The 14981-nt window shown below is 42.1% G+C and overlaps 2 protein-coding genes across 2 annotated transcripts; one reads left to right on the top strand and one right to left on the bottom strand.

Moving 5' to 3' along the window:
• Positions 1 to 906: 906 nt before the first annotated feature.
• oxsm (3-oxoacyl-ACP synthase, mitochondrial) lies at positions 907 to 4462 on the bottom strand. The gene is made up of 2 exons (XM_056399687.1): positions 3186 to 4462; positions 907 to 2469 (listed from the first exon to the last, which is right to left on the bottom strand). The coding sequence occupies exons 1-2, from the start codon at positions 4175 to 4177 to the stop codon at positions 2067 to 2069; spliced, it is 1395 nt and encodes a 464-aa protein (XP_056255662.1). The 5' UTR covers positions 4178 to 4462; the 3' UTR covers positions 907 to 2066.
• Positions 4463 to 4611: 149 nt separating this feature from the next.
• ngly1 (N-glycanase 1) lies at positions 4612 to 14900 on the top strand. The gene is made up of 12 exons (XM_056399686.1): positions 4612 to 4824; positions 6446 to 6560; positions 6690 to 6992; positions 7805 to 7967; positions 8097 to 8316; positions 8611 to 8732; positions 8942 to 9087; positions 10091 to 10201; positions 10278 to 10463; positions 11370 to 11555; positions 11877 to 12054; positions 12288 to 14900. The coding sequence occupies exons 1-12, from the start codon at positions 4724 to 4726 to the stop codon at positions 12494 to 12496; spliced, it is 2040 nt and encodes a 679-aa protein (XP_056255661.1). The 5' UTR covers positions 4612 to 4723; the 3' UTR covers positions 12497 to 14900.
• Positions 14901 to 14981: the final 81 nt, after the last annotated feature.

Below are 14981 nucleotides of genomic sequence, written 5' to 3'. Positions count from 1 at the left end.
CACATACACACACACACATTTTAAACTTTTGGACTCCACTGTACATGATTTAGTTTTAAATGAGATTTGTTTTACTCACAGCACCTAAAAATCTCTGTGGGGCAATTTAGAAACACAGAACCACGTCTGCAGGAATATATGAGCTTCCAGAATGAGATATTCTTTATGTTCCCACATAATCATCACGTCTCCCTCTGGAAGCCACAAAACAACCGTGTGTCTCTTCTCCTTTTTCTGAAGCAGCAGAATAATTGTCGTTTCAAACTTTGCAGAAACATTAACAGTTTGAGAAAACTGTCCATCTCCCTTCGGGGACTGTTTACCCGATTACTTCGCTTTCAGTCTGGACGTAATGGCACGTTGTCCCCAATTAACCTCTCTTACTCACCCCTCTGCTGTGGTGACCCCGTGTTGTTCTCTCACTGCTAAAGACAAAGCAGGACAAAACAGGCTAACACCAGAGGAAAGCAGCACAGAGCCAGAGGTCGCAGCGTGGAAAGTGCCTCCATAAGTGATCACAAACAGCACGACTGTGAGATCATGCCTCTATGAAGATGGTATTAAAGTAGGTATTAAACACTATTTATCTCCTGTTCAGGAGCCTGATACAGGAAGCTAACAGGATGCAATGCAATTCTCTTCTTTATTCAATTATTAATATCAACCTTTTCTTTTGAATGATGTTTTCTCTATTTACTCTAATGGATCTAAAAGCTTTCTGCGTCTCCACGTGCTGTTTCTCCTCATGATTGTTCTTAGGTCATGTGATTTAGGGATAATGTGAATAGAACTGTCTCCTAAACTCTAATGATTAAACTCTAGTGAGAGGGGGGTATATGAAAACAAAATGCATGACTTGCTGTGAGCCAGCACCACCTGCTGGTACGACACAAACTCACACTTACACAGTTTTTTTTTTTTTAATGATCAAATAATAGACATAGAAACTGGACCTTGTAAAATCATGTCACATAGGTTCCAGTCACAGTCAAAGCCATATCACCTCCAAATCCATTTTCAAGCAGAAAAAACCTTGTTTAAACTTGACATTTTCTGCTTTTTATCATTGTAACTTCATTAACTGAATAAACGCCACATTTGAAAATGTCACTTTTGGTTCTACAGTGCATTTTTCACTATTTTCTGATATTTTCTCGATGAAAGACAATGACAGATTGATCAGATCAATTTATCAGCAGTGTTAATGAGTGAGGATTAAGTGCAGCCTGGTTTAAGCTTGCTGCCACAAATTGCAAATATCGGTGAGCAGAACAAACCCCACAATTTCTGTACAGCTTTCCCTGATAGAAACCATAATACTTCTTCTACTACAGAATAGCTTCTTTTGATGCTAACTACATGTAAATTGGATCAATGTCATGTCCAAAACTAGAACTACTTCCTCGCAGTTGTATCCCTCCGCCGCTCAGACTAGTTTCAGGTTACATCCCTGTTTATCCAGAGTCAGAAAAATATTAATCATATGTGTAAAAATGTGTCATAATTACTGTGTGTAGTCTTGAGTAAAGGCTATAAAGTGTTTTGTGAGGTCATACTGACCTTAACCTTTGACCTTTAGCCACCAAAACTTAATCAGTTCATCCTCGAGTCCAGGTGAAAGTTTTGTGCCAAATTTGAAGACGTTCTCTCAAGGTGTTTGAGATATTACTAAACAAGACCAAAACCATGTTTTTTGAGGTCACCATGACCTTGAACTTTGACCTTTGACCACCAAAGTGTAATCAGTTATTCCTTAAGTCCAAGTGAAGGTTTGTACAAAAGTTTTGTTGAGGTGTTATATTGTGTCCATGAGAATGAGAGAGACGGACAACCTGAAAAGAATATGTGGCTCTGGCCGTCGCCGTGCGGAGGCATAAAAAACATCATCAACAATAAAACTTTACAAGGGTTAAGAGCTTTCCTCGGAAATTTTAATCTTTGCAGTTTCTGTAGAAGTGTCCCCATGTTCTGTGGCCTCAGCAGGAGTTTAATCCAGCAGGACAGTGGTAGAGCTCTTCTCACATCTGATTTCAAATAAAAAGTCAAGAATTAGTCTCAGTGTGTTGTCAGACGCTGGCGAGACACAGTGACGCGTTGGTGCCGCCGAACCCAAAGGAGTTTGTGAGGGCGACCCGTCGGCCCCGAGTCTGCCATGACTGCGCGGTGCAGGGAACATAATTCAGGTCGAACTGTGGCTCGGTGCGGTCCAGGTTGAGAGTCGGGGGCAGGACTCCATGGTAGCAGGCTAGAGCGGTGAACGCTGCCTCCAGGGCCCCGGCTGCTCCGAGCAGATGTCCTGTGGCTCCCTTGGTGGAGGACACGGCCAGGCTGTCAACGCTTTGCTGGAAGAGCCTCTTGATGGCGGCGTTTTCAGCTGCGTCACCCAGCGGCGTGGATGTGGCGTGAGCATTCACATACGTTACATCTGCTGGTGAGACACCGGCGTCTCTGAGGGCTGCAGACATGCACCTGTGGAGACAATAAAAGATAATGCTGCTTTATTACAATTTGGATCTTGATTTTTTTTTTAGGCATTAAATCTATCAGTAATAAAAACATTGTATAACAGTAACAGTATAACCAGATTATCTATGTCACGTTATTTCAAGGTGAAAATAAAATCTGGACAGCAGTTCCTTTCAGCACAGGAAGGCCACAGTACATCAAAGCTGAGACAGGAAGTCAGTCTGTAAATGTGATGTTCCGTTCTATCATCTGTCTCCTTTTCTTTCCCCAAATAATTTTTCTATCCTGGGTATTTGTTTACAAAGTTCCTGCTCATTTATACTTCTATTTCCTAATGTCACTGTGTTCCCACATCTCAGGAACTAAAGTTGAACCATTGAATATTTGTATGTAAGCAATGGATCAAATGAAAGGAAATCTAAGGAAATGATGTACACAATGTTTAGTTCTTCATCAAACAGCAGAGTGACACAGTTAAAGCCCAGCTGGTGAACATAGTGGAGACTGTATGTAAGCCTGTATGTGTGGCATGAAAATGTCCCTCCACCCATTCTATTAATCAAATTTACCATGCAACTTCTTGATTGACTGTAACTTGTAACCTGCAATAATTCTGTTATTTTTGTCATTATTTTATAGTGGGATATTGAATATAAGAAAAAATATTGGTTCAAACGTAAGAAAAAGTATCTGCTTCCGAAAAGCCAAAAATCAGTCACCTGAATGCACCATCCCCGTCTGCAGTGGGTGCAGTGATGTGGCTAGCGTCCCCTGAAAGTCCATAGCCCAGGACCTCTGCGTAGATCCGGGCCCCCCTCTTCACTGCGTGGTCCAGCTCCTCCAGCAGGAGCACAGCGGCTCCTTCGCCCATCACAAAGCCCTCCCTCTCTGGGTGAAAAGGTCTTGATGCCAGCGCAGGGTTGTCATTCCATTTGGTGGCGAGGGCACGCGCCCTTGCAAACCCAGCTATTGACAGAGGCCCTACACAGGACTCTGTTCCCCCTGTAACCATAGCAACTGCATCCCCATGGGCAATGAACCTGGCAGCATCGCCTATAGCGTGCGCGCCTGTTGTGCACGCCGTGGACACGGCATGATTGGGACCCTTCAATCTGTGTTTGATACTTATGTGCCCAGCAGCCATGTTGACGAGAATGCGGGGCACAAAGAAGGGGCTCACTTTGTTGTAGCCCTTCTCTTGGAAGGCAGCGGCGGTGCGAGCAATCTCATCCAGTGACACCATGCCCATGCCAACAGCCACCCCTGTGTTGAACTGGTCCTCTGGGGCTTTGGGGTACCACCCCGAGTCCTCCAGGGCGAGCTGAGCAGCTCCGAGAGCCATCACAGTGGCTGGTGACATGCTGTTGATCTCCCCCCGAGAGGCAAACTTCTCCTCATTAAACTGACCCTCCTCTGTCCCTCTGGTTACCAGAGCGGCCACTTTACAGGGAACAGTCTTATACGCCTCTGAGTCCAGAGCAACAATCCCACTCTGGGCTTTAATCAGCTGGTCCCAGGGCAGAGCAGTCCCTGTGCCCAGAGGACACACCAACCCTATGCCAGTGATAACCACCCTCCTTCTCTGCTGTCCAGAGCTGTGACGCCTGGACTCTCGGTTTGGACAAACGCAAACACTCTTCTGTAGAAGTGTCCCCATGTTCTGTGGCCTCAGCAGGAGTTTAGTCCAGCAGGACAGTGGTAGAGCAGACATCCTGTTATCTATCAAGTCTGACAGCTAGCTTATAGCTTTGGTTAATGCTCCCTCAACATGGGAGGGATGAAGTTACAAAACTAAAGATATAATTAATATCGTCGTGACACAGCTGAACGTTGGTTTATTACTCACTCGACAGAGCTCCACTTCAAAGTTAGCAGTCGACAGATCCATAGAACACATACAACAAACATCCATACAACAAGAAGTCGTCCTAAAATTTGCCTGTAACTTTGGATCGCCTTTGGGAACGCCACACGCGTTTAACCTGGAAATATTCGGTCTAAACTGTTAAATTAAAATCATTAACACGGCAGCACAACAGATACGATTTCCCAATTAAACGTAACTATAGAAAAAAAAACAATTACATACAATATATTTTTTAAAAAGCTGCGAATATTCATTCAGGCGGTTGGTGGGGCAGCCTCAGCCTCAGCCTCGGTCAGGACCCAAAACATCTAAACCGCAGTTGCTGTGTTAGCATTAGCTACCACACTCAAAAACTAAGAGGACTTCACAGATTGGACGGGAAATACTAACATGGCTGTGTCACCAGCGGTCACAGCGTTGTGTGAGAATCCAAACGAAGTTTTCCTGGACGTCGCCAAGTTGTTACTGACATATGCGGACAATATTTTAAGGTACGGTTGCTAACTTAATGCTACGCTACAGCCCGGCTCTGTGTCAGTTGACATGTCTTATGTCGAGCTGAGGTTGTCTCAGAAACAGTAGCTTAACAGTCGAAAAAACGTAAAAGGCTAGTTGTATTTGAGGGTTCAACTTGTATGCTGTTGTTACCGTTAAACCAAACTGTGTTTAATAGAACCTGTCATGTTTATTTGCCCTTGTTAATCAGTAGACGTTAAACATAAACGGACCTCCTGTTGTCTTGAGGTTAATTCAGCACACCACCACCGCGACAGGTTTTTAAAACACTAAACAAGATAAGGTTTTGACATGTTCAGATTCATCTTCTACCGAAATCAAATTCTTATGGATTCATACTGGCACAAGAAGGAAAACGATAAAGTGGACAAACCGGCAAAACAAGCTCTACGGAAAACAATTACAGTCATCAGAATTAAGAAATCTAAAAACGGAGGGGAAGAGCATTATAAAGACAAATATTCACGGAGAATGCAGCAGCGGACAATGAGGAGAGACATTTAGATTCAGTCAAAAACAAAGTTGGCAGTGTAAGGAACAGGAGAGAAGAGGTCATCATATCAGGATTAGGAATAGGACACAGCAACCTGAGTAGAACACTTCATGATGGATTAACATTCAACCGGTCTCTGTGAGCAATGTCAGGCACCAGAAACAGTAGAACATGTCATTATCAACTGCAATAGATGCACATTGGGGATGAGAGGAAGGGCGCTGAAGAATGTCCTGGAGTGAACAGAGGATATTAACTTCCTGCGGGGAAACAGGACTAATGAAAAAGATCTAGTAGACCGGACAATGTAGGAGCTGAGTGATAGCGAAAAGATGGCAGGAATGCAACTGCTTGGATGCCAGCTGCTGTTAAACACCAGGGAAGAAGAGAGGAAAGTGAGACATCTATTTCAAATGAACAAGGGCAGGGAGTGGATACAGGAGAGAGGATGGTGCGTTGAAAAGGTTAAGGTTGGGTCACTGTGCGCTTCAAAACAAAAACACTGAGGGTGGTAGGGAAACACCAGCTTTTGTGACAGATGCCAGGAAGTGGATTCAGTGGAGCATGTGCCTCTGAGTTGTAGGAGGTATCGGGGGCACAGAGAGAAATTATGTGGAATGATCTGAGGGATTTCACATTAAAAGGATTACTGAGCATGGCCGACGCAGCACAGGTCAAAATGCTGATAGGTTTTCTAAGGGATACAGGGGTTTTATAGGATATGATCGTGGTAATGCACCAATAAGATGGATGCCAACTGCTGTAAAACAAAATGATAATGAAGAAGAAGAAGAGTGACACACCAGGAAGAAGTCTTACATTTGTTTCTTTGAGTAGTCAACATTTAGAGAAAGTGCCCACTGTTGTGCAATGGTAAAGCAAAAAGCAGTAAAGTAGGATATAAGCCATAATTGTGTGCACAGTAACAACAACACCGATTAATCTAAGGACACTAATTTATCATTTGTGTGTTTACGTCCAGCAAATGAACGCATAACTCATTACTTTGTTCATAGTAATTTGTGTCTTATGCCACAGAGGAACAAAAGGTATTGAGATCAGCCCACTGCTGTACTTCCTCATTTGATGCCACTCCCCCACAGGTCTCCCAATGAGGAAAAGTACAGGTCGATCCGCATAGGGAATCCGACGTTCTCCACCAAGCTGTTGCCCATCAAAGGAGCTGTGGAATGTCTCTTCGAGATGGGATTTGAGGAGGTAATCAAAAAGAAGCAGCCAGGGGGCCACAGCAGGAGTTTAAAGCCAGTATTCGTGCGATATTGCCTCATTCCCTAGAGTCTATAAAGTCAAATGTGACCTAACTACCCTAGTTGCACCTCTTTTCAGGCTGAGACCCACTTGGTGTTCCCTAAGTCTGCATCAGTGGAGCAGCTGAGGCTCATCAGGGAATCCATAGCAGCAGAGAGGGATCAGAGGCTGCCAGGAGGACAGCTCATCCGACCAACTGCTCAGGCCGCCTCAGCTTCAGCCTCAGCTTCAGCCTCAGCCTCAGCCTCATCTTCAGCTTCAGCTTCAGCCTCAACTTCAGCCTCAGCCTCAGCCTCAGCCCCGACCCCAGCTCCAGCGAGCTCTGCTGCTGCTACCTCCATCCAGCCAGTTTCACAACCTCCATCACAGCCATCATCCTTGGTAAAGACCCTGGTTTAAACAAAATAAACTGGGACTCTATAAATTTATAGCGTTCAGCTGCAGTGTCACAGCACAGGCTCAACACACTGTAACTCACTTTTTCTTTTAGCTCAGATCTGCTTTCATTTGAAATTGAGAATAAACAAATCTATGGTGAACATCTTGACTAATTAATTACAAACTCCAGTAATTGTCAGTAAAAAAAATGCAGTTTGCCAGATTAGGAACAGACAGTGAGATGGCCTGACAGCATTTCAAAACCCCAAGTTGTATGTATGCAACATTTATGATTTGGCACTAGTGTTTGGAATATTAATTCATAAAGATTTCACCACATGGTTTTAGGATAAATTACTATTTAATTAATTACTATAACGGATTACTATCAAAAAATAACAGGGTGATGTGTTTCTTCTTTTAGCTGATATGGTCTTTGAAAATCCCTTATCAGATTAACTGCAAAACAAAATAAATTAAACGTCAAATAGATGGAAATGGGGCGGGGGAGGGGTGTAGTGCGCACAATATGGTGCTCTTTGCAATGCATCTTGAAATGTGCTCATTGGTGACTGTGGTGATTAATCATTATTCCGTACACTTAAGATTTTGGGGTTGAAATTGAGGTACTGCTTCTTAAATTCTTTATGCTTTGTTTCTTTTCACTGTTAATGGTGAAACACTCATTTTAAAATTTTAAATAAAATAGCTTTCATACAGTCACACTCCTGAAAAATCATGACTTGTCTGTTTCACAATCTCTCTCATTGTTCTTGATGGTGACTGACCTGGATGTTTTCGTGTCTTTCTGTCAGGAGAGCAGCATGAGCTTCTTTGTGACTCTCCAGTCTAACTTCCAACATGTGATGCTGTATGAAAACGCCGAGCTGCAGCAGAAAGCTAGGAGCCACATCCCTCACCAGCAGCTGTCCTCGGCTGCTCAGCTCAAGCTGAAGGAGGCTAAAGATGCCGACCCAGGTGAAGTCCCCTCACTCAGAGTCATCAATCTGTATCATACTGCAGGCAAACAAACAGAAATGTTGCACGCTCCTTTACACACTGATTCAGAGACACTGACTTGCATCTGTCTTGCTTTCCTGTTTGTAGAATGTAAACTTGGAATAGAAGACTTCCTGGTGCTGGAGTTACTCAGGTGGTTCAAACAGGACTTCTTCTCCTGGGTGGACTCTTTGCCCTGCAGCCGCTGTGGAGGTGCGACCCAGAACGCCAGCTCCCTCAGTCCCAGCACTGACGACCTCCGCTGGGGAGCTCAGCGAGTGGAGGACCATTACTGTCAGGCCTGCAGCCTCTCCAACAGATTCCCAAGGTTTGTGTGTGTGTGTGTGTGTGTGTGTGTGTGTGACATTTTGTCTAGTTCCTACGGCTGCAGTGAGGGAGTTCAGGACGAGTTCTTGAGGTTAGATTTGAGGTCAAAATTGGGATTAGGTTGCAGAACAAGTTAGGCGGTGATATTGATTATTTTTCATTTCTAGTACATTTCCATTTTACTTTTAATTTTGTAGTATTCATTGTTAACTAATTTTAAAATGGTAAGACAAAACACACAGAATAATATGGATCGCTTCAGCTGATGCACATTCTTCTGTTTTATTAACACCAGGTACAACAATCCTGAGAAGCTGCTAGAAACCAGGAGGGGGCGCTGTGGGGAGTGGGCTAACTGTTTCACCCTGTGCTGCAGAGCCCTTGGCCTTGAGGCCAGGTACATCTGGGACAGCACAGGTATGTACATGACTGACTGATGTGGCATCGCCAACTTGATTCTCTGCACAAGGAGGAAGAGCAGAAGTTTATTTATCTTCTTTAGGAACACGTCACTACATTTCACAAATGATCAGAATTGGCTTTTGAAACCTCTTAAATTCATATTCATTCTGATATCAGAACCAGCTGTTCAGTGTGAAAGTCTTTTCCTCTCTGTGTTGTTTCAGACCACGTGTGGACAGAGATCTACTCGGTCTCTCAGCGTCGCTGGCTCCACTGTGACTCGTGTGAGAACGTCTGTGATCAGCCTCTGCTGTATGAGGTCGGCTGGGGGAAGAAACTGGCCTATGTTCTGGCTTTCTCCAAGGACCAGGTCAGAAACACAGACACTACTACTAATACTACTGTACTATTACATAAATACCAAAAAACTACAATGTGTTAGTCCATCAACACTCTCTGATCTACCCTAACAGTGGAACTCAGCCCAGTGGTTCCTAATTAATCTTTAAAAATGACACACAAATGGAGGAAATAATGCAAATGTTTGGAACTACTTACAGCTGCGGATTAATACACAACCATTGAGGTCTGTGGCACAGAGGAATAAGAAACAGTTTACTACAACATTCACTTTTTGGTTTGATCTTTTCATGGAATTTGTAGATAATGGCCTGAAGAGTCTCTGATATATTCCTTTAGTGGATCTGTTCCATAGTTTTGGGAGAGAAAGATGATAGTTTGGTGACATGAAGACAAGTGATAAAGTAAGTTGATGGAAATAATTCTGTATAAAATTGTCACTGTGATATTATGTTGTGTTATTATCTATGCAGATGGTTTGTTTTGAGGGATTAGATGCTGTATATGACTCTGTTCTTAGACTTATGACTGGGGATTCCTACAGTACCCATCATTGCAACAAAAAGTTGTCTGGTTCTCTCTCTCAATGAGACAAGATTTATTTATTTACTTATATTCATTTATAAAGCATTCTTAAATAAATTACCAAAGTACAGGACTGGATCCTCGGGTGAACACCGATCTTGGAAAGACTGCTTTTAGAGTTTATGCTCCAGATTTATGGAATAACCTACAACAGACTTTGAATATCGAGACAAAGCATAGAAATACTTGTTTTAAAATCTTTCAAATCGTAATGTTTCTGAATGTAATTGTTTTTATCAGGAAGTGATTTGTGTATTCTGATTGTGTTGTTTTTTTTTCTTTCTGCTTTTGTAATCTCGAGCGTCACCTCTCACTGTATCGCAGAGAAAATAAGTAATAAGATGAAGGTTCTGGTTCAGGTTAGTTGTGATGGCTAATGTCGGGGTAAAGGTCATCGATATGTGTGTGTGTTTGTGTGTGTGATGCAGGTGGTGGATGTGACATGGAGGTATTCCTGCAAACATCCAGAGGTTTTGTCGAGAAGGACCAGTGTTCAAGAGGCCTGGCTGCTTCACACCATTAATGGGCTCAATGCCTCAGTAAGTCTTCACTCTGTAACCCTACATGTCATGACGTTTCCTGCCGTGACTCTTTGTGTCTGCTCTGGTTCTGAAGAGACAACAGTCCCTGAGTCCAGACCGGATGAAGGACCTGACGGAGAGGCTGCTTGTCGAGCTGGTGGAGTTTATTTCCCCCAAGAGGCCAAAACCAGGAGAGCTGGGAGGACGCAACTCTGGCTCTCTGGCCTGGAGGTTGGCGAGGGGGGAGACCAGAGCGGCTGAGCCAGGGACCTCAACACAGGTAAGGTATATTATAAATGGTGTTACGATGGAGCTTATTCCAATCAGCTGTATGTATCCACTGATACGTTTAATTATACTGCATATGTTTAACAGTTCTCCTGTACACGGAGGGATTATTACCTAAACTCCAAACATGGTAGATTACCAGAACTACAAAAATAAAACCAGAGTTGTAACAGAGACAGTTGAGAAAGGAGCATTTACAATCATCAATCTTATACATGCAACCATGAATTTAAAGTTAAATCTGAAATAAAACTTGTATTTCCCTGCGTGGTAATACTGTTGTTATTATTATTGAACAGTTTTTGGAGGGAAAACAGAGAGTATTATTAGACTGATACGATCTTGTCCCAGGTTGATCAGATTTAAGCCAACAGATAAAAACAAGCAGCAAAATCAGGCGTAAATTCAGACTCTATCTACTGTTGTATTGTTGTTATGTTTTGACTTGAGCGAACAGTCACAACCACGCCCACTTAGGAGGCAGGAAGTTTATACCATTTCTTACGCTGCTTACAGTGCAGTCATTTTCCTTTATTCTCCATCAACTGATCCAGGCTTTTGTGTACCAACGTCTGAAATTAAATTAGGATTATACTGATAATTTAACTCATTAGCCAGTTTCTGAGGTCGACCTGTCTGAAAGTAACTACTGCAGTCTGTAATGCTCAGTTTATGTTTGAGGTTCATGGTCATTCTTGAAGCTGAGCTTTGTGTTGCTGTTGAAGTGGACTGCATTCTACCGAGTGGTGTTTCTAATATTTACTCTGTCATGACCGATATGAGCTGAAAAACCAAACACACAACCAATATTAGTACAATAAATATGTGATCAAACTAGCTCGAAGAATTAGAGCTTGATTGGTGACTGTGTGTGTGTGTGTGTGTGTGTTTTTCTTAGGCTGCAGGTTACGTGTTTACTCCTACTGAGAGAGAGAAGAGCGACAGGCTGCTGCATGTGTGCTACAGTGCCACCAAAGACCAGTACTGTCGACTGTCCGACGGGTCTCAGGTCACTCAGAACTGGGATCAGTGCGCGTGGAGGACGGAGTCCGTCTTCAGAAAGGTGGAACAGGACTGGCAGATGGTACGGTGATTAACGAAGCAATGTGTTTCTGTTCTGTGATTTGCAATGATAAGAGTGAGGAACCCGGCTGGGACGCACTTGTTGTTCGATGCCCACTTGTGACTTTTGATGTGAAAAACAGTCTGGTCCATCACTTTTTAGCGTCCCCTGGAAACACTGTGGTTGTGTTGTGAGTATTTGCAGCTCTTGTGTTGTTAAACTGATGAAGACGTTTTCTGTTGTTGTTTGTGTTTTGTCTGTTTGCAGGTGTTTTCTTAAGTTGCAGTGCGTTGAGCTCTCAGGGCCACCGTAGTTTTGACCCGATTGTTCTTCTTTCTCAAGGTGTACATAGCTCGAACAGAAGGCTCCTCTGTGGGACGAATCAGCTGGAAGTTTGATTTTGCTCCAGTGGGAATGAAGATAAAGTCTGTCTCGATCATGGCCAGTAGCCAGACCTTCCAAACGGGGAAAGTCTGCTGGCACTTGCAGTCAGACAAGATCACTACAGAATTCTCTGGAGGTATAGTTACGTAATTACCACTTTATTCTCATAATATTATTACTTTATTCTTGTAAACATACGACTTTATTCTCATATTTTCTTCTCATAAAATTACAGCTGACTTTATTTTCCCTCAACGTGGCCCTAATACTCCGTCATATGTCATAAATATTCTGATAAAATACTACAAAAATATGATTGTATGACATGATCCCTCATGATAATCTCCTCTCCTGTGTTTGAACCATCAGATGGGACGATGCAGTCGTTCTCTACTCTGTCCGGCTCTTCAGACTTCATCGTTGTAGCAGAACTCAGTGGTGGAGAGGGGGAAACATCGTGGCAGCACTCTCAGCTGTTCAGACGGAGCATGAAGGAGACAGAGGGGCCTTCATTTGAAATCCTCGTTCACCTGGAAGATGCTGAACAGTCGTTGTACTCAACAAAACTGGACCCCTAATACTTTTTCACTCTTGTCTGCTCTGACAAGTTCAGAGCGAACTGTTTGAATCATAGTTTGAGCTCTAGAATTGATGTAAGTTTACAAATCAGTGCAATATGTGTTGTTCATCCAAGATGATTAAATATGCATGATCTAATGATAGATGAATGACAACCTGAGTTTTGTACCTTTGATCGGACCGAGGGCCAAATCACCTAGGAGACATGAAGTCTACGATATAGCTGTGCAGAGTTTTAACCATAAAGCCATAGAGTTTTGTAACATATGCCTCCGCTGTGAATGTGTCTGTAGTTTGTGATGCATGGACACATTTCACACAGCAAACCATCTCCTGCTTGTTAGGGTCCCATACCTGAAGGGACAGAACCATATTGTTTTTGCTCTCATTACTGTTTTTATTCTTCATTACAAGCGTTCACGCAGCAAAAACAAAAAGTCCACCCCTTTCTCCTCAAGGTGGCGCTGTAAGGATCAATTTTAGGTTTTTGCAATTATATCAAAAATGGCTCGGCCTAGTCAAAATTCTTTTGCCATTTTACTCTCTTGATTCATCTGCATATTTTCTCTAAAAAAAAAAAAAAAATTCTAATATTCAAACAAACTAGTCAGAGGCCATTCATCCGATTCTCACAAAATGTGGTATAAGTCATCTATAGACAATACAGGCAAAAAAAGGAATTACAATGAAAATTATATCATTTTAAACCTGTGTTGTGAATCTTAATTTACATAATGGCTCAGAAATCAAAATTGACTAAAACTATAGTAACCAAACTAGCTGCTGGCATCAGATGCTAAGGTCATAGCTTTGCTGCGCAGTGTTAGGATATTGTGGCTTTAGATATGCAAAAAATGCTAAATCAATTAACATCTATATTTCCAGAAATCATTTAAATGCTACTAAATTTGACAGATATTCTCCACATGGCAGATATCAAGTGAGTCCACAGTGATATTCACCATCTTGCTGTAATTGTTGGATTCAAAGTCACCAAAATATTTGATCATAAAATACCACGTTTGAATATAATGATATCTTCTGAGAAGGTGTGTGCGGCTCATGTTTTCCCACTCACCTTCTCTGAGGATGCAGAGGTCATGAGTTCAAACCCTCAGATGACCAAAGTCCTACTTAAGCAATAACATTTCAATTCATGCAAGGAATCTGGAAGCTGTAGGTCCTCGCCCCTCGTACCCTTTGTATGATTGACTTGAAATTACAAACACTAGTCCAGCTCACTGTGCACTTCAAAAAAACCCATTTTGATGGATTTTCCGACATTTAAAATTTTTGGGAAAAACATATTTTTTGACATCTCCTCCTAGGTCTGATTGCTATGAAATTTTCTGTCGATTATCATTGACCAGACTTATCAAAAGACCTTATTGATATCTTATTTAGTTTTCAAGATATTGACCAATAATCTTGACAAGGGGCGGGGCTTAGCAGTAAATTGGTCATAACTCATTAATGATTTGTCCAATCCTCATAAGTGTTGATAGATATCTTCAGGCCCTTATTAACCAAAATCTGAAGTATAGCCATATTGATTGGTCTGACATGTGGACATGGCCTATCATTATCATATCAAATATCATAAACATCATAACTCAAGATCCTGATTGAACTCACTGGTGACATCCTGCGCTATCTCCTGAACATACACAGTTTTATTCACATCCATGTGATGAAGCAACTGTGTGACTGGATTCACTTCTTCACTGACTTTGCTCCATTTAGTCAACCCTAAACTCAACTAAAAAAAAAAGTCTGACAAATTATTTTTAAATCCCACAATTTCCAACCTTAATTGACAATTTTTGTATCAAAAATGTAGAGATTTCCTTTGTCCTGTATCACCCAGTTTTGGTCTCAGTTTTTGAGGAAGTGATGGGAGTACCCTCCACCTCTCCCACTGACTGCAATACAAATTCAGGAGCAGGTGTTACTGGGCAGAAATGGGCAAAGCTGATTCTGATTGGCTAATTAAACTCATTAATTTCTTAGCCTTTTAACTCAGGTATGAGAGCAACTTTAAGATAAATCAACACGGTGTATTTGCGTGTACTTGTGTGTGCGTGTTGATGTGTGGTTATATGCGTGTGTGTTCATGTCTTTCTATAATTGTGAGGTCATTTTGGCCAGGTCAGTGTCAGGATAAGTCTTTACGACATGAATGAAAATGAAAGTGACGTACACGCACCAAGCAGCAGGAACATTAAAAAATTTCTCCGGAAGTTTTCTAGTTTATAATGATGATACTGTGCAATGGTATTTTCACACATAACCATCCATTCTTGTGTTTTAGTATAAACCAAACAAATTAATGTCAGTGTTGGTGTAATTGAATGAGTGTTAGAAAAATGTATAGTGGTATAATAAAGATATTTTTGCAGTCTGGTAGTAGTCGAGTCCAGAATAATGCTAAGGCATACTACGCAATATATTACACACTGTCTCGTCTTTCAATGATTTGGCTTG

Source organism: Seriola aureovittata, chromosome 16 (genome assembly GCF_021018895.1).
Source record: "Seriola aureovittata isolate HTS-2021-v1 ecotype China chromosome 16, ASM2101889v1, whole genome shotgun sequence".
Lineage (NCBI taxonomy): Eukaryota > Metazoa > Chordata > Actinopteri > Carangiformes > Carangidae > Seriola > Seriola aureovittata.
Note: the sequence above shows the minus strand (reverse complement) of the source record. Positions and strands in the feature narration are given on the sequence as shown.